Raw genomic sequence first — 25,318 nt, 5'->3', positions numbered from 1 at the left:
CTGCAGCCTACCAGGCTCCTCCATCCATGGGATTTTCCAGGCAGGAGTACTGGAGTGGGGTGCCATTGCCTTCTCCAGCCAACTTATCTCATTGCCTAGTTATTTTCTCTGGCCTGACTCCTGGGTGAAATTGTGTTCACGTCGCCAAAGGTAGCTTTGCTTACATTTGGATATGGACTTAATATCTTAACATCTCTGGTTATGGACAGTGGTCACAACCAGAAGGCCAGGAGAGCATCCAGAGGCTAAGCTAAAGATGTGAAGAGAGAAAAAACTGGTATATGCTGATGAAACCTTTCTCTTTTCCCATAGTGCTCCTTTCTGCCAAAATTCTCCATTCATATAGAAACCAAGTATGAGGACAACAAAGGAAGCAACGACAGCGTGAGTAGCCCCCTTGCTCTCCCCACCCGACCCTCGCCCCAGTCCGCACTGTGTTCTCCCCTCGTGGACAGAGCCAGCCCCACCATCTGTGCCTGGGACCTCAGAGAACCTCTGGCTTTCCTTCTCATTTTTATGTACTTTCTCTGGGCCTCTCTGCAGAAATCTCTGTCACCTGGAGTGATTGTCGTCAGGGATCAAGAGGGATGAGGGGGACCTCGGAGCTTAGAATTTGATTTCTGGTCATGGGATTGAACGCACATTTTCTCCGTGACAATTGACATTTACTTAGAAGGATGAATACGAGCAGATATGTATGTGCATACTGTATATATTTTCTGGCTCTGCATATGTTCACATACATACACTCATACTTGCCCATGAATCCCACCTTAAAAATCAGTGTAACCCTCCTGCAAGATGTTTTCCCCATGAAGCATTCTGACTGTCACTAAATTTCAGTCAAGAGCTTTGTTTCTTAGCATTGCTTAAACTTCAGTTCTGACCTGGCTTTTACCCCACCTCTTTCTGTCAGAGCAAAGCATTTCTAAATTCCCTTCCCTTTATGAATGGATTATTTGACCCACAACAACCTCACCCTGACCTTGAGCTGTGGGTTCCATCAGGACCCACGAGGGAAGACTCTGTATCTAGAAGCTGCAAGGCCTCACCTGTTTATTTCTGCCTCAATTACATGTTTTACATTTGTGGAGAAGGATGACAATTGAGGCTGAATCGAAATGAACGAGAGAGACTCTCCAGACAAAGTGACCCCTTTGATGCCGTCACTGAGCGAAGGAAATCCAAAACAAGATGCAGGAGGTTTTGGAGGTGCCTAAGTGCCAGAAAGAAATATCTAAAGGGCTCATAAACATTGTCAGTTTACAGCTTTGGCCAGGCCTACTTTGTGTTTCATCATGTTAACAGCTTCTAGAAACATCTTCCAGAAGGTTCCTCCCCTTGGCAAGAACAGACTCTTCTAGAAGACATGGGTGCATCTGTGCAGCACTCAAATGGTCCCAATCAAGGTGGAGTCTGCTGGAACAGAGCTTGAGTGGTTCCCAGGAGGGGTCACCCGACAACTATTGATACAGTTCACACCAGTGTGGGAAAGAGGACACTGGTTAATCCACTCAGTATTTTGGAGCACAGCTACATTCATTTGTTTGTGGCAGAACGAGTACTTAAAACTCATTGGTTTTAAGTGAACTTTGTGAACTCATGTGGTTCACAAAGCCTAGAGTATTTACTACCTGGCCCTTTACAGAAAAAAAGTTTTCTAACCCCTGCCTGGTTAGAGAGACTCGGATCAGAACAGCACCCCCTGGGTCTCCGCATTTGACCACTTGATAGATCTGTCCCAGGTGAATGCCACCTCCAGAGTTCCTGAAACTATCCAGAGAAGAAAAGACTGCTACCCTCAAGGGTGCTTGTCCCCCCGTGAGTTCAGGAGCCTCAGTGGGTAGCATCCCTTGGTGATGGGTGACTTCAGAGGAAACATTCAGTCCCATCTCCCTGTCTATAGCCTGAAATCAGGCTTCCCTGATGGCTCAGCTGGTAAAGAATCCACCTGCCTTGCAGGAGACCCCAGTTCAATTCCTGGGTCTGGAAGATCCCCTAGAGAAGGAATAGGCTACCCACTCCAGTATCCTTGGGCTTCCCTTGTGGCTCAGCTGGTAAAGAATCCGCCTGCAATGCGGGAGACCTGGGTTTGATCCCTGAGTTGGGAAGATTCCCCTGGAGAAGGAAAAGGTTACCCACTCCAGTATTCTAGCTTGGAGAATTCCATGGACCATGTATAGTCCATGGGGTCGCAAAGAGTCGGACACAACTGAGCGATTTTCACTTTCACTGGGGCCAACTCCAGCAAAGTCTTATGGTCTAAAGTAGTGTTGCACAGTGTAACTTGAACTCTTGTAAAGTAATGACTCTTTCTGATTGGAAAATTAACACATGATTCTTAAAACTTTGGGGGAAAAAAAAAAGAAGTAAAGCAAAACCAGTAGTAATCTCATGCTTCAGAGATGACTCCTGTTAGCATTTTGGTTCATCCTGCAAAATATTAATGAATTTACTTTTCAACCAATTTCCCTGTTGAATCATACAACATCCTGTTTTTAACATGTCACAAAATATCCTTCCCAGTAATTTTTAATAGCTACCCTGCATTCCCTACTTAAATGTATTTCTTTAAACAATTGCCAGTCATATGGGCGTGGGTATGACTATTTTGATGTATCTGTAAATCATCAAGAAAAGGATGATAGAGATCAACATGCCTGAATTGCTTTTCTTGGCACAATCTAAAAAACATGGGGTTGAGGGAAGCAATAGGGGTTAAAGCATCTTTTAGTCTTTCTAGACAGATTATCTTGCTTTCTCTTTTTCTCTATGGCGCTGTCCTGTCTTCACAGATAGTTATAACTCACTTCCTTTGTAGAGGTTTGGAATGGATGTGTGGCCCCACCATGAGCCTGATAGGTTGGTAGGACCAGTGTAATCTTCTGGTTTATCCTCTGCTCAAGTCTAATCTAAAAAAAAAAAAAATCACATGGTTATCATTTATTGTCTTGTGTCCCATTTTTGGCAGGCGCTAAGGTCTTTTTTTACTACTCTCCTAGGAATTTAGCTTTGTCACTACTCTCTTAGGAATTTAAAATACCGAGTGAGCCATCCTAAAGGCAGGAGCTATGCCTGGAGCCAGCATTCTCTACCCAAGCCAAAGGCCAGTTCTCTCTGAGACTTAGGCCAGCCTGCAAGAAAAGCAGTGAGCCCCAGAGCACTTGTGAGCAGTCCTCATCAACACAGTGTGCTTCCTCTGGGAGAAATGCCAGCTATTGTATCCTGTGTTGCCTCCTTCTCCCCAACTTGCTGACTCTGAGACTGCCCACGCAGCCAGCTCTGTATCTCACTGTCATGGCACCCACCTTGCCCAAGTCCAAGTTCACGAAGTGTTTTTGCCCGGCCTCGGCCTGGCTCTGATCCATACATCCCCAGGTCTCGCTTCTGAGCTATTGGACCAAACAAGCCAGCTCCAGCTCAATTAGACTTCTTTGCCAGTTTGCTGCCTTCTAATTTCCATATTCAGCAGCAGCTGTTGGTCACCCAGCTGGTTCAAGCTTGGTCCCTGGAGGCAGAAAAGGAGGACTTCATTGGTTTTCATTCACACTTGTTAATGTTTCCAAATCAGAACATGAGGAATATGTATTTATGTAATAATACTTTATTAAAAGATCGCTTTGTCCAGGGGTTCAAAACTAGAGCCTTAAGCAGATGGCATGTTCTGGCATGCTCTTTTCTGTCCAGGGATGAGGATAGAGTTTCTGGTGGGAGGCAGAATTGCTAAAGAAAGCAGTGCAGTGGTGGATGTTTCTCTTGTCTCACTGCTTTGCCAAATTATTTAATAAACTCAGGCCATTTCTTTGCATTTTCTGGGTGTATACTCTTATCTTTCAGCTACCATCCTTCATACTGCTATCTGCATCCTGTTTCTCTCCCTACCTGCCAGAACTTTAATGAAATGGATGACGATAAGAAGCAATAATTAAATTGAAAAACACTACTGATAATCATATTGATTACTGATTGAACAGAGTCCATGCTGTTATCCTCTTATCAATCACCACCTATGTCATCTTTTTACGTGACCCAATACCGCATGTAAAAAAATAGAAATCGGCGTATCTAGATTTAAACATTTTCTCCTTGTTAAAATAAAGCTAGTATATTTATGACTGTGAAAACCTATAAACCGTGATTACATTAACCAGGACACAATGGGGAAGTTGTCTTAAATTGAGGCCCATTTATTTTATGCACATGCTGATGAGAACTATTTAGGCCTTAATTAGTGCGGGGAGGACGGCACCATGCCAAAGTAAGGCTCTGTTGTTTGTCCAAGGCCATAAATCTAGATCTGGGAGAGTCGGTGCTTATCATTCGAAGTGTCGGCTGCTGCCAGGTTACTGTCACTCACTGCAGTTAACGGGGGAGGGGGGGGGCGGGGAGGGGGGCAGGCCTGCCTTCACTTCCTCCTCCAACAAAGCAGGCACCACTTAAAGCAGTGGTGCTCAGGCTCGGCTGCGTGTGGGACTCAGGAACTCTAACCCTAGCTCCTGCCTGGTTTCTACCCACCCTGGGATTCTGATTTAATTGGTCCTGGGTACAGACTGGTCTAGGGCAGTGCTTCCTACACTGTGTCTCTAGGAGTACAGAGTTTGCCAGTCACAAGTGTGAGGACTTGTAGGGTCTACCCTCCGGTCAAACCTGATTCATTCTCTTTGGAGGGTAGAAGATAGGCCATCCCCGCCCCACTTGAGGATCTAGGCCACTGGTTCTCAGTCCTGCCTGCATAGTAAGGTCACCTGGGAAGCTTTAGATTCCCTGATGCCACTATCCCCCTCCGCGGGATTCTGATTTCATTTGTCTGGGATGGGGGTCCAGTCACTGGGATTCGTTGCACTTCCTCAGGGTAACCTAAGAGCCATTAAGGCTGAGAACTACAGATTTAAAGGGAATATGAAGTGCTATTTAAAACTAAACCAAGTGAACCCTTAGGAAATCCGGTTCTCCAAATTTCTTCATTTCTTCATACCCCTGAAAACATAAAAGTTTACAAAAAAGCATATTTATAACCACCACCCCCACCCCCCACACACAATGAAGGCCCCTGAGGGAACCATATTTCTTCTCATTAGCCATTATTCCTCAGCAACAGAACTCTGATCAGATGGAAAGAATGTCCAGTTTAGTTCCTGGAAGAGCGAGGCTCTGTTCTTCACAGAACTCTCCTTCGAAGTTACCTAGAAGAAATATTAATCATTTATTTAGTTTCTAGTTCAGTTATGTTACAGTGGGAAAACACAGAGTTGTTCTTTGTGAAATGAAAAGCTTCATATTGAATCTCCAGCTCTATGACTTAAGCAATGGAGTCTTGGCTTCTCTATCAAGAAAATAGAGTAAATAATGTCTGGATCACAGTGTGGAGGATTCATCCAGGTTAATTCACAACCTGGAAGCACTAATAAACTGTAAGTGCTATACAAATTTTACGTTTTGCTTCAGTTACAGTCCTACCTTGGGGTTAACTGCATTATGAGTGATTTTCTAATGAGACTCTCCTTTTGTCTGAATTGTCAATAAACCATTTCTTGTCAGCAAAGTTTGAGTACCTACTATGTGCCAGGCAATGCAAGAGGCAGTGAGGATGCAGCAACCAGATAGGCAAGTCCCCACTACTCATGGAATGGGGGAAAGCACATAATAAGAAAGAAAACAAGGAGTTCCAGCTGTGGGAAGTGCTGAAAAGGCAGTAAATAGGGTGGAGGAGAGCTCAGCTAGAAGCCTTATGATCAGGAAGGCCTCTCACAAGAGGTGATGAATCTGGTGAGACCTGAGGCTGGGAAGGAGCCGACCCTCTGAAGGGTTGTCCAGGCAAGGGGACTGTTGTAAGCTTAGTTGTATCCCCCCAAATTCATATGTTGGAGTACCTGAGACTATAGCTATGTTTGAAGATAAGGCTTTTAAAGAGGTGATTAAGTTAAAAGGGGAGTCTGTTGTAGCTTCATCAGTAAAGAATCTGCCTACAATGCAAGAGACCAGGGTTCAGTTCCTGGGTGGGGGAGATCCCCTTGAGAAGGAAATGGCAACCCATTCCAGTATTCTTGCCTGGAGAATCCCATGGACAAAGGAGCCTGGTGGGCTACAGTCTGTGGGGTTGCAAGAGTCAGACATGATTAGCGACTAAACTGCCAAGTTAAAAGGAGGCTGTGAAGGTGGAGCCAAATCTAAGATGATTGGTATCCCTCAAAGAAGAGAAAACTTGAATACCCAAAACTAGGGAGGGATGTGCACTCACAGAGAACAAACCTCATGAGGATGACCAAAGTCCTTTTTCTGTTCCAGCATTCAGTTTGAAGTGAAGTGAAGTGAAGTCACTCAGTCGTGTCCAACTCTTTGCGACCCCGTGGACTGTAGCCCACCAGGCTCCCCCATCCATGGGATTCTCCAGGCAAGAACACTGGAGTGGGTTGCCGTTTCCTTCTCCAGGGGATCTTCCTGACCCAGGAATCGAACCTGGGTCTCCCACATTGCAGGCAGATGCTTTAACCTCTGAGCCACCAGGGAAGCATTCAGTTTACCACTTAAAAAAAAATTTTTTTTTTTTTGTGCCAGGTCTTAGTTGTGGCACACAGGGGTCTTCCATCTTCGTTGTGGCATGTGGGATCTTTAGTTGCAGCATATGGGATCTAGTTCCCTGACCAGGGATCAAACCCAGGCCCCCTTCACTGAGAGCATAGAGTCCCAGCCACTGGACTGGGAAGAGAAGTCCCCCAGCGTCCAGTTTAGGACACCACATTACACTGGGTGATTTATGTTTTTCAGTGTTTGCTCTGGCCACTCTGTCAAGAGTGATGAGAGGACAGAAGGAATAGAAGCAGGTATTCCAGCTGGCTACAAGGGCAAGAATCCAGATCACAGATGATGGTGGCTTCATCTGGAGAGAGGGCAACGGATAAAGATCAGTGTATTTTGAAAACACACTGACTAGGTATTGATGCATTACTGCTAAGTCACTTCAGTCGTGTCCAACTCTGTGTGACCCCATAGACAGCAGCCCACCAGGCTCCCCCGTCCCTGGGATTCTCCAGGCAAGAACACTGGAGTGGGTTGCCATTTCCGTCTCCAATGCATGAAAGTGAAAGTGAAGTCTCTCAGTCGTATCTGACTCTTAGCGACCCCATGGACTACCAGGCTCCTCCATCCTTGGGATTTTCCAGGCAAGAGTACTGGAGTGGGGTGCCATTGCCTTCTCCAGTTGATGCATTAGATGGGAGCAAAGTAAGGATTTCCTGGACCTCAGGATTTCTGGGCTTCCCCGGCAGTGCTAGTGGTAAAGAACCCACCTGCAAATGTGGGAGATGTAAGAGATGCATCCAGATGATCCCTGGGTCGGGAAGACCCCCTGGAGGAGAGCATGGCAACTGACTCCAGAATTCTTGCCTGGAGAATCCCATGGAAAGAGGAGCCCAGCAGGCTATAGTCCATAGAGGTGCAAAGAGTCGGACATGACTGAAGCAACTTAGCAGGGAGCAGCAGGCTTTCTAGACTTGTCCATGGACCCTAGTAGGGAGTGGGGAATAGTGCAGGAGGAACAAGAAGTCGAGAGCCCCTTAGGGCACAGTCAGTTCAAGGTGCCAGGGAGACTTCCAAGCGGATGGTAGGTAAGGAGTTGGGTATATGACTCTGGCATTCAGGGAGAGGTGTAAAGTCATCGTTCAGAGATGGAAATAAGTGAGGTTGTCTACGAAGAGGAATGAGAGGGAAAAGAAAGTTCTGGTTGCTCCAGGATGGAGAGCACCCTGGTCCTGAGAAGGACCTTCCCATGGCTTTCAATCTAGCTTCTGATTATTTTCTTATCACCTTGGTTAAGACCAAGTCACTTTCAATCACTGAGTTGTACTTGGTTTTAGGGAGTTAGATTATATCTTTTAGTCAACTTCTTCCTCTGGATAGGTGCCTTCTTCAGATGAATTGAGTAAAAATTTCAGTGTTTTCACTTGTCTCAACTTGCATTGCCTTGGAGACAGGCCAAGAGTTCTCCTGACCACAAATAGTTCCCACTGGATGTTACCAACCAACAACCAACAAAGAGGGAATTTTACCATCTAAGGAGAGCTCCGTTTATTGAGGATTTGTTATTGCTATAGTCATCATGAAGTTCGTTTCATTAGCGGTATTAGTATTTTGAAAATCAAGAGGGCAAAATGGGTAGATGTAGAATAAAATAATTTATTTACACATTTTGAAATGTACTAAAATTAATTTGTAAAGCAGGGGTGCCAGTGAGAACTGTAGAATCCATATTTACAAGCCTCTCAAGCTGATTATCCTTTCTTTAAATGGTTTCTAATTGAGGATTATAGAAAGAAAAAAGCATTTGCTTTATTTTTAGACATGTCTGATATACTGTTCTGTTTTTAACCTTAAGATTGTTACAACCAGCCACCTACAAAATCTGCAATTTTCCTCTAATAAACAGTCAGTAATGCTAAGAAGTTTGCACAAAGCACCCCCATTTGCAGTTTTAAAGGATTATTATCCACGATGGTCCATGAAATGGAAATTCAATGTCCTTACTCAATCTGGGTCTAATGGCATCATTTTGAGGACAATGGAAAACAGATCATATTTGATTCCTTAAGATGTTGTCTTTGCTCTTTGTAGTACAGTTTGCCATCTGAGGGTTGGATGTGGGGGTGTGGGGGAGTGGATAAGAAGAGCGTCTATCCAGCATGAGGACTAGCTTTCAGGTTGAGGAGAGTCACAATGCAGGTTATCTACATTCTGGAAAGCTAGAGCTAATTGGTAATAATCATTATTATTAACAGATATAGCTTAAAGTAGTATTTGCTTTCTGTCTAGGCCTGGCTCATTGGTGCTGTGGTATATCTAAAAACAGCCAGGCTGTGCTGACCTGTCGGTACTAATGGTTTCGGAAGACAGTTAGCCAAACTGGTCAAAAGCAGCATAATCAAAGGGACAAGGCTGAATCCCATGGTTAAGAAACCAGTGGGCAGAGCCGGAAAAGCAAGATCTAAATGACCATTTCATAGCTACCTGAGTAACAGTTCACTCAAGCAGGAGTCATCAGTGGATGCCCAAACCATTGAGTGTGAAACAGTATTAGGGAAATAGGAATTCACACTGCCTGAAAGTGTCACTGCAGAGATTATGTATTAATTACAAGCAGTAGACAGTTTTACAGATGACATCATGTGCTTCCCTTTGTGACGTACTGAGGATGCAGCATCACAAATCATGATATGGATCATCCGTCCAAAAATATTTCACTGGAATCCAATCAGGAGAAAAGAAAGTGAAGTCATTTAGTCGTGTCCAGCGACTCTTTGCGACCCCATGGACTGTAGCCCACCAGGCTCCTCCATCCATGGGATTTTCCAGGCAAGAGTACTGGAGTGGGTTGCCATTTCCTTCTCCAGGGGATCTTCCTGACCCAGGGATCGAACCCAGGTCTCCTGCATTGCAGGCAGCTGCTTTACCGTCTGAGCCACCAGGAAAGAAAGCAATCAGACAAAGACAAATCGAGGGACACTCCACAAAGCAACCAGCCAAAATTCTTCACAGAAGAATGTCACCAAAGACCAAAACAAAACAAAAACCTGGGGGACTGTGCTAGATTAAAGGAGACTAAAGTAATTTGACAAGTACATTTAACACCTAATCCTTGCTTAGATTCTGGATTAAGGAAAGAGGTAGGCTTGTGCAGGACACAGAAAAGATAGGACAGTTGGGGACGTTTTAGTCTGGACCATACATTCGAGACTAGTGCAGTATAGTATTGAGTCAGTATTAAGTTTCCTGCCTGCGATCATTATATTGCACATATGTAGGAGAATCTCCTTGTTTTTAGGAGATGCATGCTGACATATTTAGGAATGAAGTACCACGCAATATACTCTAACTCTCATATGGTTCAGCCAAAAAAGATATTTATATGTGTATGTTTTTCCTTCTTTTAAAAAGTCTTATAAAATTAAGAAACTGTTCACATGTTGCAATGAGATGTCCAATAACTTACTTCAAAGTTACACAATGAGTTGTGTTGTTGTTGTGTTTTTGTAGTCATGAAGCAGAAGCTTTCAGTCCTTTCTCTCTCTTTTGGTAGTATCCTGATTTCGTTAGTGAAATAGCCTAGTCATAAAGATTGTCACCATGTCAGCATCAACGCTGAGTCCATTCACCCAAAAGATGTTTAGAAAGAGGAGACTTTTTGAATTGCAGAAACCCTAGTTTCTCTCTTGTAATTTCACACTCTGGGTTGTGTTGTGAAGTTTTGAAAAGGCAGATGGACATGATTCAGACTAGAGTTCTAAGTGCACAACCCTCCAAAGGGTTAGAGCCCAGGATACATTTACAATGTTGCGTTAATTTCTGCTGTACAAGTTGATTCAGTTATACATATACATGTATATTCTTTTCCGTATTCTTTTACATTATGGTTTATCATAGAATATCATCCAACTCTTCTATTCTGTGAGGCTCAAACCTCTTCTCTTTTTTGTAATCCATCCTCAGTTCACGTCACTTTGCAATTATTTCCTAAATGTTTGACTTTTCTTCCCCTTCATAAGATACCTAATTACTGTGGGAAAACCATGTACTTCACTTTAAAAAAAAAAAAAAAAAAAGGGCACAGCTTTCCTATTTATTTACCTAGAGTTTTGTGTTGACATTTGTTGAGCCCAGTTTTGGTACCTCAGAGAATGGATTGCTCACAACAGATGATGACCAACATTTGGATCTTGGAGCCACTTGAATGAGGACACCTTAGGAACCTGCCAAAAGCTTGCAGCTGGCCAGGCCCACTTAGCAGGATGATGTGCTAAATTCAGAGAACTCACCAGCCTCAGACCAAACAGGGTCCAAAGCAGAACTTGGGAGTTCAATGATAATAGGACTTCATTGTTCTGAATTCCCTCCCGACAGTGAGATGGAGAACAATGCCCATTCAGTGGATGACTGGGAGAATTCATTGAGATGGTGCATGTCAAATACTCCTTAACAGTCTGTCTTCTCTTTAACTTCGGTTATGCTTTGTGGAGACCACTTAAGAGTTAGATGCTTGTAAGTGCAAGATCTGCAAGTGGGGAGGTTAATCAGGGGAGTTCTTTTGGAAGGAAGGTGCTAAGTTCTCGTTTCCAAAGCCTGTAGTTTTTACTCCTTTCCCATCATCCAGGAATGGGGCATCCTCAGACATAAGTAGGGAAATCACATGTTTCTGGGAGCTTTTGAGTTTACTTTGGAGGGGCCGTCACTGTCTGGAGCTCAGGACCCTCCACCAATTGGTCTCCTGCCTGGGAGTTCTGGTTTCAGAAACCATCCTTCCTTGGCTCTTACTCACCTAAAGGAATCCTGATGGGCACATCTTGGCCCCAACAGGTGATAGAGGCACAGTGGTGAAGAGATGAAGGCTGCAGGCACTGGAGTCAGACTTGTTGCGTTTGATTCCTGGGCCAGCCACTTAGCAGCTAGTTCAGCATGTTCCTCAGCTCTTCGTGCCCCTGTAAATGGATATAAAAATAGTCCTTACTCATTGGGTACTTGTGAAGATTGAATGTATTAATCTTCAAAAGCACTCAAAACAGTGCTTTAGTCCACCCAGTCCTACTCAATGTGTTATTGTTAACTGATATTTCCATATTTCATCAACTCCGAGGTGGCCATTATTGTTTATGTTTTAACAACTCTATAAATGAAACGTGTAATAGTCAACGGCATCATACAATGATCAGCGGGAGCAGTTTTCTTTTTTGGAAATATAACTGGTTGTTTCTTAGAATCAATGAATTCAGCGTGAGACCTCCTCTTACACAGGATGTTGAGATGTCTGGTTAGCGAAGTTAAGCCATGAAGAGTGTTTGCATGTAAAGTGTGAACACAGTACCAGATTCTGCCAAAGAAAAGTCATTGAATAAATAAGCTCTTCAGTCATCCAGGCCTGGAAGGTTGTTTGTTAACTTTTTCCAGGGCCCCAATCTGCTTCCTTATGATGGGAAGGACTTGATAGAGATCCAAAAAAGGAGCACTTGAATCTTCCCACTTTTAGGTTCAGAGCCATCATCTTTATAAAATAGATTTCTCTCTAAAATCCCTGGATGTCATCTATCTAGATAAATACCTTCTAGAACTAAATCTCCACTAGTATTTTAGTCTTTAGGGGAAAAAATAGTGTTGCAAGGAGATGATGATAGGAGCTGACCTTATAGAAAAGAAGTTAATGATTTCCAATGGACATGATTTCAAAGCAGTTTTTTCCTTTTGATGCAGCGGAAGCATTGCTTCCATCTGCTCCTCTGCTTGTACACAGACTCTGCATTTGAATCAAGCAGTGTGTCAGCTGTTGCCCACCCAATTCTGTGCTTGATCTTCTGAGACTGATAGTACTTCTGTCTGAACAATACTAAGCTGTTAAATTTAAATCACATTTCCCCACTAATACCTATTGAAGTCCATCAGGCTTTATAGCCATTTGGGACATAAACTTAGTAAATAAAAACTTCATGGAGCTGCATCTGAAAATCTTTCATCTCATTTCCAGCCCTTTAAGGAGACAGTCATAAATACCTTTGGAATATGCAGACCATTAAATGGAGTAATTTTAATCTTCTTTGGCTATGCCCATCAGATTATTAATAAGTAGATGTTGAAAAGCATCAACTAAATGCCACATCATGGGGTAGATACTCAGGAGTGGAGCCAAATAATTGACTTTTTGGTGCTGAATTCTTTTATTATCACTCAGGTATACCTAAGTTCAGAGGAAATCAGAAATCTGTCATGAGTCTGAGTTTGTTATTAACTCAACTTCACCTTGCTTGGCATGTCAAAACCAGAGTGAAATATTGAAATGAAATATGAAACATATTAGGGAAGGACCTCAGCAATGAAGGACATGGGAAAGATTGATTTTTCTAGTAACTTAATTTTGATCTATGGGTGAAGCCTTGTTTTCAGCACCCAGCTAAATTTGCTTAGAACCATCTGGGTCCCTTGAAATAGATGACGTTAAACCAGCTACACCAGTTGCATACATGGTGCTTTTTGTTGAGACTTTTTGTAACAGTTTGAAATAGAAAACACTGCTTTTCTTAAAAAAAAAAAAGAAAAAAGAAAAGAGTAGTTTCATATGATATCTAGGATAACTTTAATATTCTGTTTTGGCTAAGAGTTCATATCATTCCATTGCTTCTTGTTTCTAAAGTTTCTAACATTTTATTCAAAAAAAAATCTTACTATTGGGAAAAATATTCTCTCATTCAATTAAGGATAAAAATTAATTAGTGACTCCTTTTGGGTATAGATTTTGGGGAGTTATGTTTTTATGCCGGATTTGTTCTCTAGCTGCCCTGAAGACAGCCTTCTAGCACCCACTTTGTAAGTTTGCACCATGGGGTGCTGAGGGGCAGAATGTACAAGGGGTGCCACGTATCGTTACTCAGTGTACAAAAAGGAATGTCCACCATAAAGCACATTTCCAACTGTTTGCTTTATCTCATACCAAGCCATTGCCCTACCGATAACAGCTGTTGAGTAACACTGGACAAAGTCAAAAAGTGATTCTTGAGTCAAAACATTCAGAGACTTCAACAGGTTTTTCCTGCTGCACAGGTCGGGTAATGAACTTGAAGAGTCTCAAGGACAGTCAGCAACAGCCTTGAGAGATAGAGGAGCTGTGGCCGTTTTCAACAGATCTAGATTTACTCTCGTTGTTCCCAGTCATTATTCTAAACTGACAAGGATGTGTAGTCCTCTGGTTTAAAGACTGTTCCCTTGGGTGTTCCTTATTCCCTAGAGGTCTAGTAAATTCTTATGTTTTAAAGATTCTTGCACTTGGCTTTTCCTTATTCCCTTGGAACAGTCTTAAGAAAGACAATGAATGTTCTGAACCAAATACTTGACGTAAGCCACCTATCCCAGTTCCTTCAGGTAATAGATGTTTAGTAAATACCAATTCTCTTCCTCCATCCTTTCGTCATAACCTCCCAGCAGGAACCTGAGACGACCTTTATTTTGCATTGGAAGGAGAGGATGATCTCAATAGCGCATTAATTCATCATGCAAGAAACATTTATCGAGCATCTATTTTGTACCAGGAGTTGTCAGTCTGGGGAGACAAAGACTGTCATAGCCGTGTGATGTGATAGGTGCTCCAGAGAACACAGGGTGGAGGATGAGACTGAAAAGAAAGGCAGGATCGTCATGCCAGGAGGGACTGGTTGAGAAAACAGGAGATTTGCAGTAGGTCAGATGAGAGAGAATGCAGCCCCAAATTTAAAGCACTGGCAGAAGAAATAGAAGAGGATTAATTAGGAAGAGGGAGAAACATCAGTGCCTAACTGGATTTGGGAATGGGTTGGGGACAGCTGGCTCTGGGGTCTGGCATGATTCAAGGTTTTGTCATGGATCAGTGGTGGTATCACCAACTAAGACAAGGGATTGTTTTAAGTGGTTTGGGAGAGGTTGGTGAGTTCAGTTTTGGTCCAGTTGAGTCTAAAGGGCTTATGGAAAATTTAGTGAAAATAACTGGTAAGAAATTGGACCTAGGACTTCCCTGATGGTTCACTGGTTAGGAATCTGCCTGCCAATGTGTAGGGGACACAGGTTCAATCCCTGGTTTGGGAGGATTCCACATGCTTTGGGGATCTAAGCCCAAGAGCTGCATTTACTGAGCCCATGTGCTGCAGCTCCTGAAGCCCACGTGCTCAGAGCCCATGCTCTCCATCAAGTGAAGCCGCCACAGTCAGAAGCCCAAAGCACTGCAACTAGAGAGTAGGCCCTGCTCACCACGACTAGAGAAAGCCCAAGGGCAGCAACGAAGACCCAGAGCAGCGCCCCACCCCAACAAAAAGAAACATATATATATAGAAAAAGAAATTGAACATGTAAATCAAAGCTAGAGGTATAGATTTAAAAGTCATAAAGCAAAGGTAGTTCAAAACCATAGCAATAGAGAATATTACCCAAAGGATATGTGAAGGGTAAGGAAAGAAAGTGTCATCGATGATAGTAGCAACAGAGTTCAGGAAGATAGAATTTAAAGGTCTTTTGAGATTGAGAAATAAGACGGTCATTAGTGACCTTTATGAAAATGAGTGAAATGGTAGCAGCGGAACCCAGCTTGCATTGTACCAAAGAGGAATCCTGAAATGGTTGGCTGTGGAAAGAAAAAAAAGAAATTAAATCAGAATGAGATTCAGGATTGAGGGGAGAAGCCTATGGAAGACTTCCCGTCTTGGTGGAAAGTCATGTTCATGTTCAAATGCCTCTCCTCTGTTCTAAACACTTAGGAATAACAAATAAAATTTTTAAAAAAGAAAACCAAAATGATATAGCTAGAGTCATGGAAACAGGACAGAGAGTCAGGAAGGTTGGAATGCATGGAGTAGCTGGACTGTGAGTCTAGGGGCAGGTGTTTGTGGGTCTTATAAGACAGTGGGATGAAAAGTGCTTCATACAAACAAGGGATGAAAGCCAGATTCAGGGTTTGAAGAGGATGAAAGCATCTCTCTTGGTAAAAGGGAGGCTGAAAGCATCTTCTATGATTGCTTCCTGAGCCACAGCTTAAAAGTACTGGTTTTGCTCTTGGAAGGCAATGGGAAAACCTAACAACTGATGTGAAGAGCAGGAGATGAGTTGGAGATGGAGAAAGATAGCACCAACCAAAAAAAAAAAAAGAGAGAGAGAAAAGAAGAAAAAGAAGAAAAGAAGCTTCCCACTCAAAAAGACCCCCAAACCAACTGTTGAGAAAGATAGCCAGAGACTTCCCTGTTGGTCCAATGGCTAAGACTCTGGGATCCTAATGCTGGAGGCTCAGGCTCAATCCCTCTTCAGGGAACCAGATCCCACGTGCTATTAAAGCACAATTAAAGACTCCAAGATCCCGCATGCCACAATGAAGACCCAGCACAGCCAAATAAATTTTTTTTAAGAAATATGCATCTATATTTTTTTAAAAAAGGAAGATAGCCACTATAATCAATAAAAACATGAATTGAGTACAAATTTTAAAGCTTTTTAGATGGCTCTGATTAAAATAATATGTTTGTGCTGCTCAAAGAAGAAAATAAGGAGTTAATGTCCATTTTAAAAGGATGAGGGAATTCCCTGGCAGTTCAGTGATTAGAACTCTGCATTCACTGCCGAGGGCCTGGGTTCAACCCCTGGTTGGGGAACTAAGATTCCACAAGCAATCCATGTTGTGGCCAAAAGCAAGAAAAATAAAAGAGAAATTAAGAAACAAAACTTACCAAAAAAGAAATGAAGATTTGAAAAAGAAGCAATTAGAAATTTAGGAACTCAATTCCTGAAATGAAAGACTCCATAGATAACATAAACTCTAGACACAGCTAAAGACATAATTAGTATAAATGAGAAGATGGTATTTAGGGACACAACCTAGTTTATAGCACAGAAACATAAAAGAGCTCTAAAAAATAAATAGCTAACAGTACAATCGCTATGCAGAACAATATTGATAAAATATTGTAAATCAACTCTTGACTGTCAAATACTGAGAGGAAGGAGCCAGAAGGTGAATAAGAGTTTAGAAGTAGAAGAGGAAGGGCCTGTTCCCAGAAGTCAGAGGGTGAATGGTCTTCGTGAGCCCCTAAAAAGAAAATGAAAATCAGAGGGCAGAGAGCAGGGCAGGTAAAGGGCAGGTAAGGCTATGTCTACAGCGAAGGGAAAGTCACTGGTCTCACCCTTGATGGGCTCCAGTTTCCCGTAATGTGAGAAGAAAGGTCATCTACTGAAAGGGAAGGAGACAGGGAAAAGGACTTAGGGAAGAGGATGAAGGTCAAAGATAACCTGAAAGGGAAATGGATAAAGGAACCAACCCCAGAAGAGAAAAAGGACCACTTGCAAATTTGGCAGTCTGGTGATTTTGGGAAATTCTGAGTAAGCTGTGCCACCAGCCTAAGTATTGGTGTTATTTTCCCAGCTGTGCTTTGCAGCCTGCGTGTCAGGGCAGAGGAAATGGTGAAATTGACTCAAGGTTTGCTTTCAGGGAGGGTTCAGCAGGGTATGGAAAAGTGGAGTGAGAAAGCGAAGGTCACTGTGAGCCGTGAGTCCAGTGGAGGCTCTCGGGGATCAGAGAACTAAACCAGGTCAAGAAGGAAGGGTCCCGGGAATGAAAAGATTGAGTCTGAGTTTAAGAAAACAGTACCTAGAGTTTTCAGATTTCAGAAGTGGACTAATTCCAGAAGATTCAAGTCCAGAGTGGGACTAGGGGAGAGGGAGGAAGTGGGGGAGGAGACCGAACGGAGGTAAAGGTCGTTGGAGGAGAAGTGGAAGAGGAATTAGGAGGCTGAGCCTGTGGTGTTGCATGGGTCGCCCATGTGGACACTGAGATCAGACATGTGGGCATGAGTTGGGGTAAAGCAGAACCTGGAATGTGGGCCATGGTGTTCTCTGACGTGAGGGGCCTGGGGTGTTCAGCTCAGTGGTCTGTAACTAATACCGGTCAGCATGACCATGTGGCTAGAAAGGAGGAGGGGACCCCCACACACAAAGCACCAATCCTTCTACAAATGACCACTATAATCTCTAGAAATTTTAATGTGCTTTAGACTTTTCCCTCAAGCATCTTCCGAAAGTGTCTGTATTAGCAATTCTAAATACACTGCCTCTTCAATACTGAGCTCTGTATTCTGCAGGCGCACATCTCTTGTACTTCAGGCTAGTGACCCAGCTTATTATAGACATGTGCCAGCCCACAGGGGCCGTGGTGTTTGCTGGGTGATAGACCCTGTACTGTGCTGTGCTTAGTCGCTCAGCCATGTCTGACTCTTTAAGACCCCATGGACTGTAGCCCACCAGCCTCCTCTATCCATGGAGATTCTCCAGGCAAGAATACTGGAGTGGGTTGCCATGCCCTCCTCCAGGGACTCTTCCCAACCCAGGGACTGAATGAACCCAGATCTCCCATATTGCGGGCTGATTCTTTACTGTCTGAGCCACCAGAGCCTGTGGGTTCCTTTGGCCAATCTAAGCAGTAATCACAGAATTCAGTAGTCCTCTCAACCTTTTCCTCAGGCTCCAAAGTCTAGAGTCAGAGCCACTTGCTGACTTGGGGGGTGATGGGAGGGCCCCACCTAATGGCCCGTGGAACAAAGCAGTACAGGTGGAACAAAGCAGCTCTTTGATGCCCCTTTACCCAGCAAAAGGAAGGCAAAGAGGGTGGAGGGTTAACCAGCAGACCCCAACCAGGAAATAACTTCTTCAAGAATGAATGGCCACAGTGGTAATAGTAATCATTGTCACCTTCATCATCGTGAGGTAAGTCATGTGGATAATGGCTAGTGATGACGATGATGATAATGATAGTTCTGTGGATATTCTCAGGAATATTTACTGAGCACGAACCTAGCATCCTGCTAACCTGTTATAACTATGATCTTATTCAGTTCTGTTCAGTCACTCAGTCATGTCCGACTGTTTGTGACCCCGTGGATTACAGCACGCCAGGCTTCCCTGTCCATCACCAACTCCCAGAGCTTGCTCAAACTCATGTCCATCAAGTCAGTGATGCCATCCAACCATCTCATCCTTTGTTGTCCCCTTCTCCTCCGGCCTTCAGTCTTGCCCAGCATCAGGGTCTTTTCCAATGAGTCAGTTCTTTGCATCAGGTGGCCAAAGTATTGGAGCTTCAGCTTCAGCATCAGTCTTTCCAGTGAATACCCAGGACTATTTCCTTTAGCATTGACTGGTTGGATCTCCTTGCAGTCCAAGGGACTCTCAAGAGTCTTCTCCAACACCACAGTTCAAAAATATCAATTCTTCTGCGTTCAGCTTTCTTGATGGTCCAGCTCTCACGTCCATACATGACTACTGGGAAAACCATAGCTTTGCCTAGACGGACCTTTGTTGGCAAAATAATGTCTCTGCTTTTTAATATTCTGTCTAGTTTGATCATAGCTTTTCTTTCAAGGAGCAAGCATCTTTTATTTCATGGCTGCAGTCACCATCTGCAGTGATTTTGGAGCCTAAGAAAATAAAGCCTGTCACTATTTCCATTGTTTGCCCATCTATTTGCCATGAAGTGATGGGACTGGATGCCATGATCTTAGTTTTTTGAATGTTGAGTTTTAAGCTAGCTTTTTCACTCGCCTCTTTCACCTTCATCAAGAGGCTGTTTAGTTCCTCTTCACTTTCTTGCCATAAGGGTGGTGTCATCTGCATGTCTGAGGTTATTGATATTTCTCCCAGCAGTCTTGATCCAGCTTATGCTTCATCCAGCCCGGCATTTCGCATGAGGTACTCTGCATATAAGTTAAATAAAAAGTTAAATATACAGCCTTGGCATACTCCTTTCCCAATTTGGAACCAGTCTGTTGTTCCTGGTCTGGTTCTAACTGTTGCTTTTTGACCTGCATACAAATTTCTCAGGAGGCAGGTAAGGTGGTCTGGTATTCCCATCTCTTAAAGAATTTTCCACATTTTATTGTGATCCACATAAAGGCTTTGGCATAGTCAATAAGGGAGAAGTAGATTTTTTCTGGAATTTTCTTGCTTTTTCTATGATCCAGTGGATGTTAGCAATTTGATCTCTGGTTCCTCTGCCTTTTCTAAATCCAGCTTGAGCATCTGGAAGTTCTTGGTTCATGTACTGTTGAAGCCTTGCTTGGAGAATTTTGAGCATTACTTTGCTAGCATGTGAGATGCAGTTGTGGTAGTTTGATATTCTTTGGCATTGCCTTTCTTTGGGATTGGAATGAAAACTGCCTTTTTCCAGTCCTGTGGCCACTGCTGAGTTTTCCAAATTTGCTGGCATATTGAGTGCAGCACTTTCACAGCATCATCTTTTAGGACTTGAAATAGCTTAGCTGGAATTTCTAACTTCACTAACTTTGTTCATAGTGATGCTTCCTAAGGCCCATTTGACTTTGGACTCCAGGATGTCTGGCTCTAGGTGAGTGATCACACCATTGTGGTTATCTGGGTCCTGAAGATCTTTTTGTATAGTTCTGTGTATTCTTGCCACCTCTTCTTAATATCTTCTGCTTCTGTTAGGTCCATATCGTTTATGTCCTTTATTGTGCCCAACTTTGCATGAAATGTTCCCTTGGTATCTCTAATTTTCTTGAAGAGATCTCAAGTCTTTCCCATTCTATTGCTTTCCTCTATTTCTTTGCATTGATCACTTAGGAAACCTTTCTTATCTCACTCATTATTCTTTGGAATTCTGCATTCAAATGGGTATGTCTTTCCTTTTCTCCTTTGCCTTTAGCTTCTCTTCTTTTCTCAGCTATTTGTAAAGTGTCCTCAGACAACCATTTTGCCTTTTTGCCTTTCTTTTTCTTGGGGGTGGTCTTGATTACTGCCTCCTGTACAATAGCACAATCCTCCATCCATAGTTCTTCATGCAGATTCTTCAGGCAGAGGGCCTACTGTCAAGGGAGCACTGGACCAGGAGTCCTGACGCCTGTGTGCGTGCTCAGCCAGTCATGTCTGACTTTGTGACCACATGGACTTCAACGTTCCAGGCTCCTTTATCCCTGGGATTTTCCAGGCAAGAATACTAGGGTGGGTTGCCATTTCCTCCTCCAGGGGATCTTCCCAAATCAGGGATCAAAACCACATCGCCTGTGTGTCCTACATTGGCAAGCAGATTCTTTACCACTGAGACACGTGGGACACCTCCCATGATCTTATTAAATCCTCAGAAGTGTTATTATCCCCATTTTACAGCTGAGAACTTAGGCTTCGTGAGAGCAAGTGGTCTGCACACGGTAAGAGCTAGCAAGTGTTGGACCTGGAACTTGATTCTAGGTTGGTTTAGTCACAAAGCTCTCATATAATGAATATACTCTCTTTGGCTCTAAAAATAAGAGTTATGAGACTGTGTGTGTGGAATCTGCTGCCTGAGTTTTTAAAGCCTGGTTAAAGGTTTAAATTTTCACCATGAGGAAAGGGAAATAGTCCTTCCCATGTTACAGAAGCAGTGTCCAAAGACAATTTTTTATCTCTTTCCAAGTTTTTCAGAACAGTATATTTTCCTGAAAGGAATCGTCGTGTTAATGATATCCTTAGTCATCTCAGTTTTTTAAAAAAAACTGTTTGTAGGAATTTCTCAGAGGTTTAGAGCCTAACAAGGCATGTTTATCAGCTGGAATAGACAGAGAGATTGCTTTCCAACGCTATCTTCCGTTTTTGTATAAAATATCTTCTAATATGAGTGCTGGGACAGAGCTGGGTCATCTCGAATCTGGCTCCAGTCAGATGTGCGCCCATGCTCAGTCATGTCCTACTCTGTGTAACTCCATGGATTGTAGCCTACCAGGTTCTTCTGTCCATGGGATTTTCCCAGCAAGAGTACTGGAGTGGGTTGCCATTTCCTTCTCCAAAATAATTATGGAATGCTTCGCTAATTTGCATGTCATCCTTGTGAAGGGGCCATGCCAATCAGTTACGTTGGGATTAGAAGGTCAGGATGTTCAGCCACTAGGAGGATGCTGGCGGCACATACAGAAAGGGATACAAATGACTAGATTCTGAGAAAAAGAAGATGTAGGTGGGAGACAAAGGCAAGGGAAATCAGTTAAAGATAAACCCAAGGGCTCCTTGAAGGAGCACAGTCGAACCAAGAACTCTATTCCTAGAGCCCAGTGTCTGAACAGTTTATTTTCCCTACCTTAGTCACGTGCCTTTCTCAGCTGAGATCAAGTGCCAAAGGACATCTCAAAATACCCACAGCCAAACCTACTCAGCATATCTCATCACATGGAGAGAGAGACTGCTCTGCAAAAGCCTTTGTCCTAAATTGTTTATGGATTTTCCATAGTCTGTGCGATACTTTGGATATATACCGCCTGCCAACTGGCAACCGCCTTCCAGCCTGGGGACAGACCTTGCCCTCCAGGCTGGAGAGTCTTCATTGGGTTTATTGTGACTTTCCCCTGTTTTGCATATTCATCCTGAAAACCTCCCAGTCTTTTCTTAATGAAGATTTTAGTTAGGAGAAATTGCATTAGTGGGCTCATGTATTTCTGCCATTCCTTCTCTATTATGTTAATGGTTATGAAGGTAGTACAGTAAGTCCTTGTGTTTGTTTTGGGTTGTGCCTGGGAGTCATGATGGACAATAAAACAGTAAGTAATGGGCAGGAAAACAGCGCTTAAAACCAGATCAGAAAACTCCTCCAGCACTAGACGGAAAAATGGCTTTGGCAGTTACCAGGAAATCAAGTGAGTTCAGTTGGCATTCATAGGGCTCCTATTAGGTACCAGCACCCAGGCATGGTACCTGACATTTAAAGGGTATTATCTCAGTGAACATTCACAACATCTCAAGGGTAGGTATGGTTATAATCAGTTTGCAGATGAGGGCACTGCTGCCGAGAGAAGTTTAAATAAATTGCTCAAGGCCGCACAATTAATAACCGACAAAACTGAGGTCCCCCCGAGTCTTTTGATTGTGTGTTCTTTGCTCTTTCCACACTCCACCTCAGCTGGCAAGAAGCAGATCCTAGGGCCAGAGTGGACCTCAGTGGGAAAGCATCAGATGGAAGCTTTCTGCCCTAAGCAGGCTCCTCTGAATTAATAGAACAATGAACGATGGGGGATAAATGAGGGAATTATTCAGTAACTGGTTTAAAAAGTCTTCAATATGTAAACAGATCTTACGTAAGTCATGAAAAATGGGATTGAGAGAAATGAGAGAAGAGAGTAAACAGATAAAAATGTTTTCTTTATCAAGCCTTGGAGAAAAACACTCTTTCCTCAAACACCCAACTTGGTATTTCTCTGTCTCCTTTTCTAATTGCTAAGACAAGTGACCCTTTTATACCCAAATTTAAATGCCTTCAAAGAGATGTTTAAAGAATGAAGCATTGCATTGAAAACCATCTTTTCTAAAAAGCTCAACGAAGCGCCGTTGTATTTTGCCAAGTGGCCATGAAGAGAAAAGGTATATAAATGCAGGCTGGAGGTGCCTGGCCCACACTTGGAAGACCAGGTGTAGAATAAGGACCCTTTGCCTGGAAGACTATATGTCCATTTCAGAAATATTTTTGAAGCTGAGCTTCATAATGGAAACGCTGACACAACCTGCTATCAGCAACCACGATATTAAACAGGCACCCAGCCAGCAGCAGTGGCTTGGAGCCAGGAAGGAGAGATTAGCATCACAAGTAAGAGATTTTAGGCTCTGAGCCAGGAGAGGTTTTGTTTTTTGTTTTTTGTTTTTCATTGAACAAATAATAATAAAAAGAGAAAGAAAAAAAAAAAAAGAGGAAAGATACAAGAGAATTCTTATTTAGCAACCCTTTCTCAGGTGGTTCTCCTGCAGTATCCAGATAAGCATAAAAACAAACCACTATCTTGTTTGAAAATTTGGCAGTTGGTTGACCTTAAAATGGTCTTGGCGGAAACCCTTCCAACCAGCCCCCCTCGGCTGTCCTCGGTTGGCCCATGTGCAGGATGGGGTATGTTATCTTCAACAGAGGGAAGTAGTGGTCAGCAAGGTCCACTTTCCACTTGGAGCTGGAGGAAGCTCCATTTGAGCAAAAATTCAGAGTTGCTACCTTCTTGCCCTGCAGAGCTCTAAATAAGAAATGTGCAGGAGATGGAAGTGACTCCCCAGAAGGATGAGCCTAAATCATGGGGCCCAGTGAGACCTCTTGTAAGACAGCTTTTTTTCAAACAAGCTGCTTCCTGTGGGGTGCTGCCTTTTGAGATTTTAGGAGATGGAGCCAGCCCTGGGGTTTCATGATGCCGCAGAGTTGAGGTAGCGTTTTCTAAGAGATCCTTGGGACTGGCCAGCCCCATCCAGGGCATGCAGACAGGCAGGCCGGTGTTCTCTTTTGCAAGTACAGTAACTCTTGAGAGTGGGTGCTGTGCTCAGTTCTCCTGTTGGCAGTTGCTTCTGGCATTTTAGCAGCTTTCTCCAAACTAGCAAAATGATTGATTGGTTATGACTTTCTTTTAAACTTTTTATTTTAAAAAATGTCAGATCTGCAGAGAAGTTGCAAGAATAGCACGATTCTAGATATTCACCCATGGTTAAGCTTTTCTACATCTGCTTTGTCTCTCTCCCTAAATATTAACACATTATTATTATTTTTTCCATAATTCTCTGAGATTAAGTTGCAAACATCACTCACCTTTAAGGACTTCAGTGTGCATGTCCTAAGAACAGCGACCTTCTCTTACATGGTCACTCTGCAGTAAATTCTGGAAATTTAGCTTTGATGCAATACTATTATCTGATATTGAGTCATGTTTTTGTTGCTGTTCAGTTGCTCAGTTGTGTCTGACTCTTTGCAACCCCATGGACTGTAGCACACCAGGCTTCCCTGTCCTTCACCATCTCCCAGAGCTTGTTCAAACTCATGTCCATTGAGTCAGTGATGCCATCCAACCATCTCCTCCTCTGTCGTCCCCTTCCTCTCCTGCCTTCAGTCTTTCCCAACATCAGGGTCTTTTCTAATGAATTGGCTCTTTGCATCAGGTGAGCAAAGCATTGGAGCTTCAGCTTCAGTATCAGTCCTTCTGATGAATATTCAGGGTTTATTTCCTTTAGGATTGACTGGTTTGATCTCCTTGCAGTCCAAGGGACTCCCAACACCACAGCTCAAAAGCATCAATTCTGCCAGTTGTCCTGCTCATGTGTTTTATAGTGAACAACCATAGAAAACCTTCATGATTTGTGTTTTCATTCAGGCACACCCATTACGTTTAGTTGTTATTTTCTTTGGATTTCTTTAATCTGGAGCAATTTCTCTACTTTTCTTTGTCTTTCATGACATTGGCATCTTGAAAAAACACAGGCCATTTTAGGGGATGTCCTTCTTGCTTGGGTTTTCCCGGTTGTGGTCTCATGCTTAAATTCGGATTTGCATTTTCAGAAATTCTATAGAAGCAACATTGGGTCTTGGTGGACTTTCAAATGTCCTTCCCTGACATGCGTGATTTTCCTGTTTTATTTTCTGGCCGTTGAGGAGACTGTGGCCTCCTTCAGTTTTCCAGGCTGTATTTACCACAGAGCTGGAGTTGGGGGCCCACTGTGTGGGGTCTTCATCAGCCAAGGCTCAGGCTAATGTCTTCTAGGACTGGAGAAGAAATTGTGGCTGCCTGACCCGAGAGAGAGAACAGGAAAGATCCCAAAGCAGGGGCAACAAGGGACTTCTGAGCTGACCTCTAACTTCTGCAAACTGCTGATGAAGCCCTAACAGTCTCCTTCAGAGCAGAAGTGGATCTGATGGGATTTGAGGGAACAGAGGCCAAATTCTTTCCCTCCATTTGTCTTTTGTACCCAAGCTGCTGAGCTGGAGAATTCCATTTGGATGCTTTTCTTCCTAAATAGTATGTCCACCCTCTCTTCTCCTTTTTACCTGCTGTTACCCTAGCTTAGCTTC

The 25,318-nt window shown here is 43.2% G+C and overlaps 1 protein-coding gene across 1 annotated transcript in view; it reads left to right on the top strand.

The window, feature by feature from the left end:
- Window positions 1-25,318, top strand: part of PITPNC1 (phosphatidylinositol transfer protein cytoplasmic 1) — a 262,838-nt gene that overhangs the window by 172,349 nt on the left and 65,171 nt on the right. Inside the window, exon 5 of the mRNA XM_015098883.4 lies at window positions 313-384. Coding sequence (XP_014954369.1) covers window positions 313-384 — 72 coding nt within the window. The remainder of the gene's footprint in view (window positions 1-312; window positions 385-25,318) is intronic.

This window comes from Ovis aries, chromosome 11 (assembly GCF_016772045.2).
Source record: "Ovis aries strain OAR_USU_Benz2616 breed Rambouillet chromosome 11, ARS-UI_Ramb_v3.0, whole genome shotgun sequence".
NCBI classification, from domain to species: Eukaryota; Metazoa; Chordata; class Mammalia; order Artiodactyla; family Bovidae; genus Ovis; species Ovis aries.
This window is presented reverse-complemented; position numbering and strand designations above follow the sequence as displayed.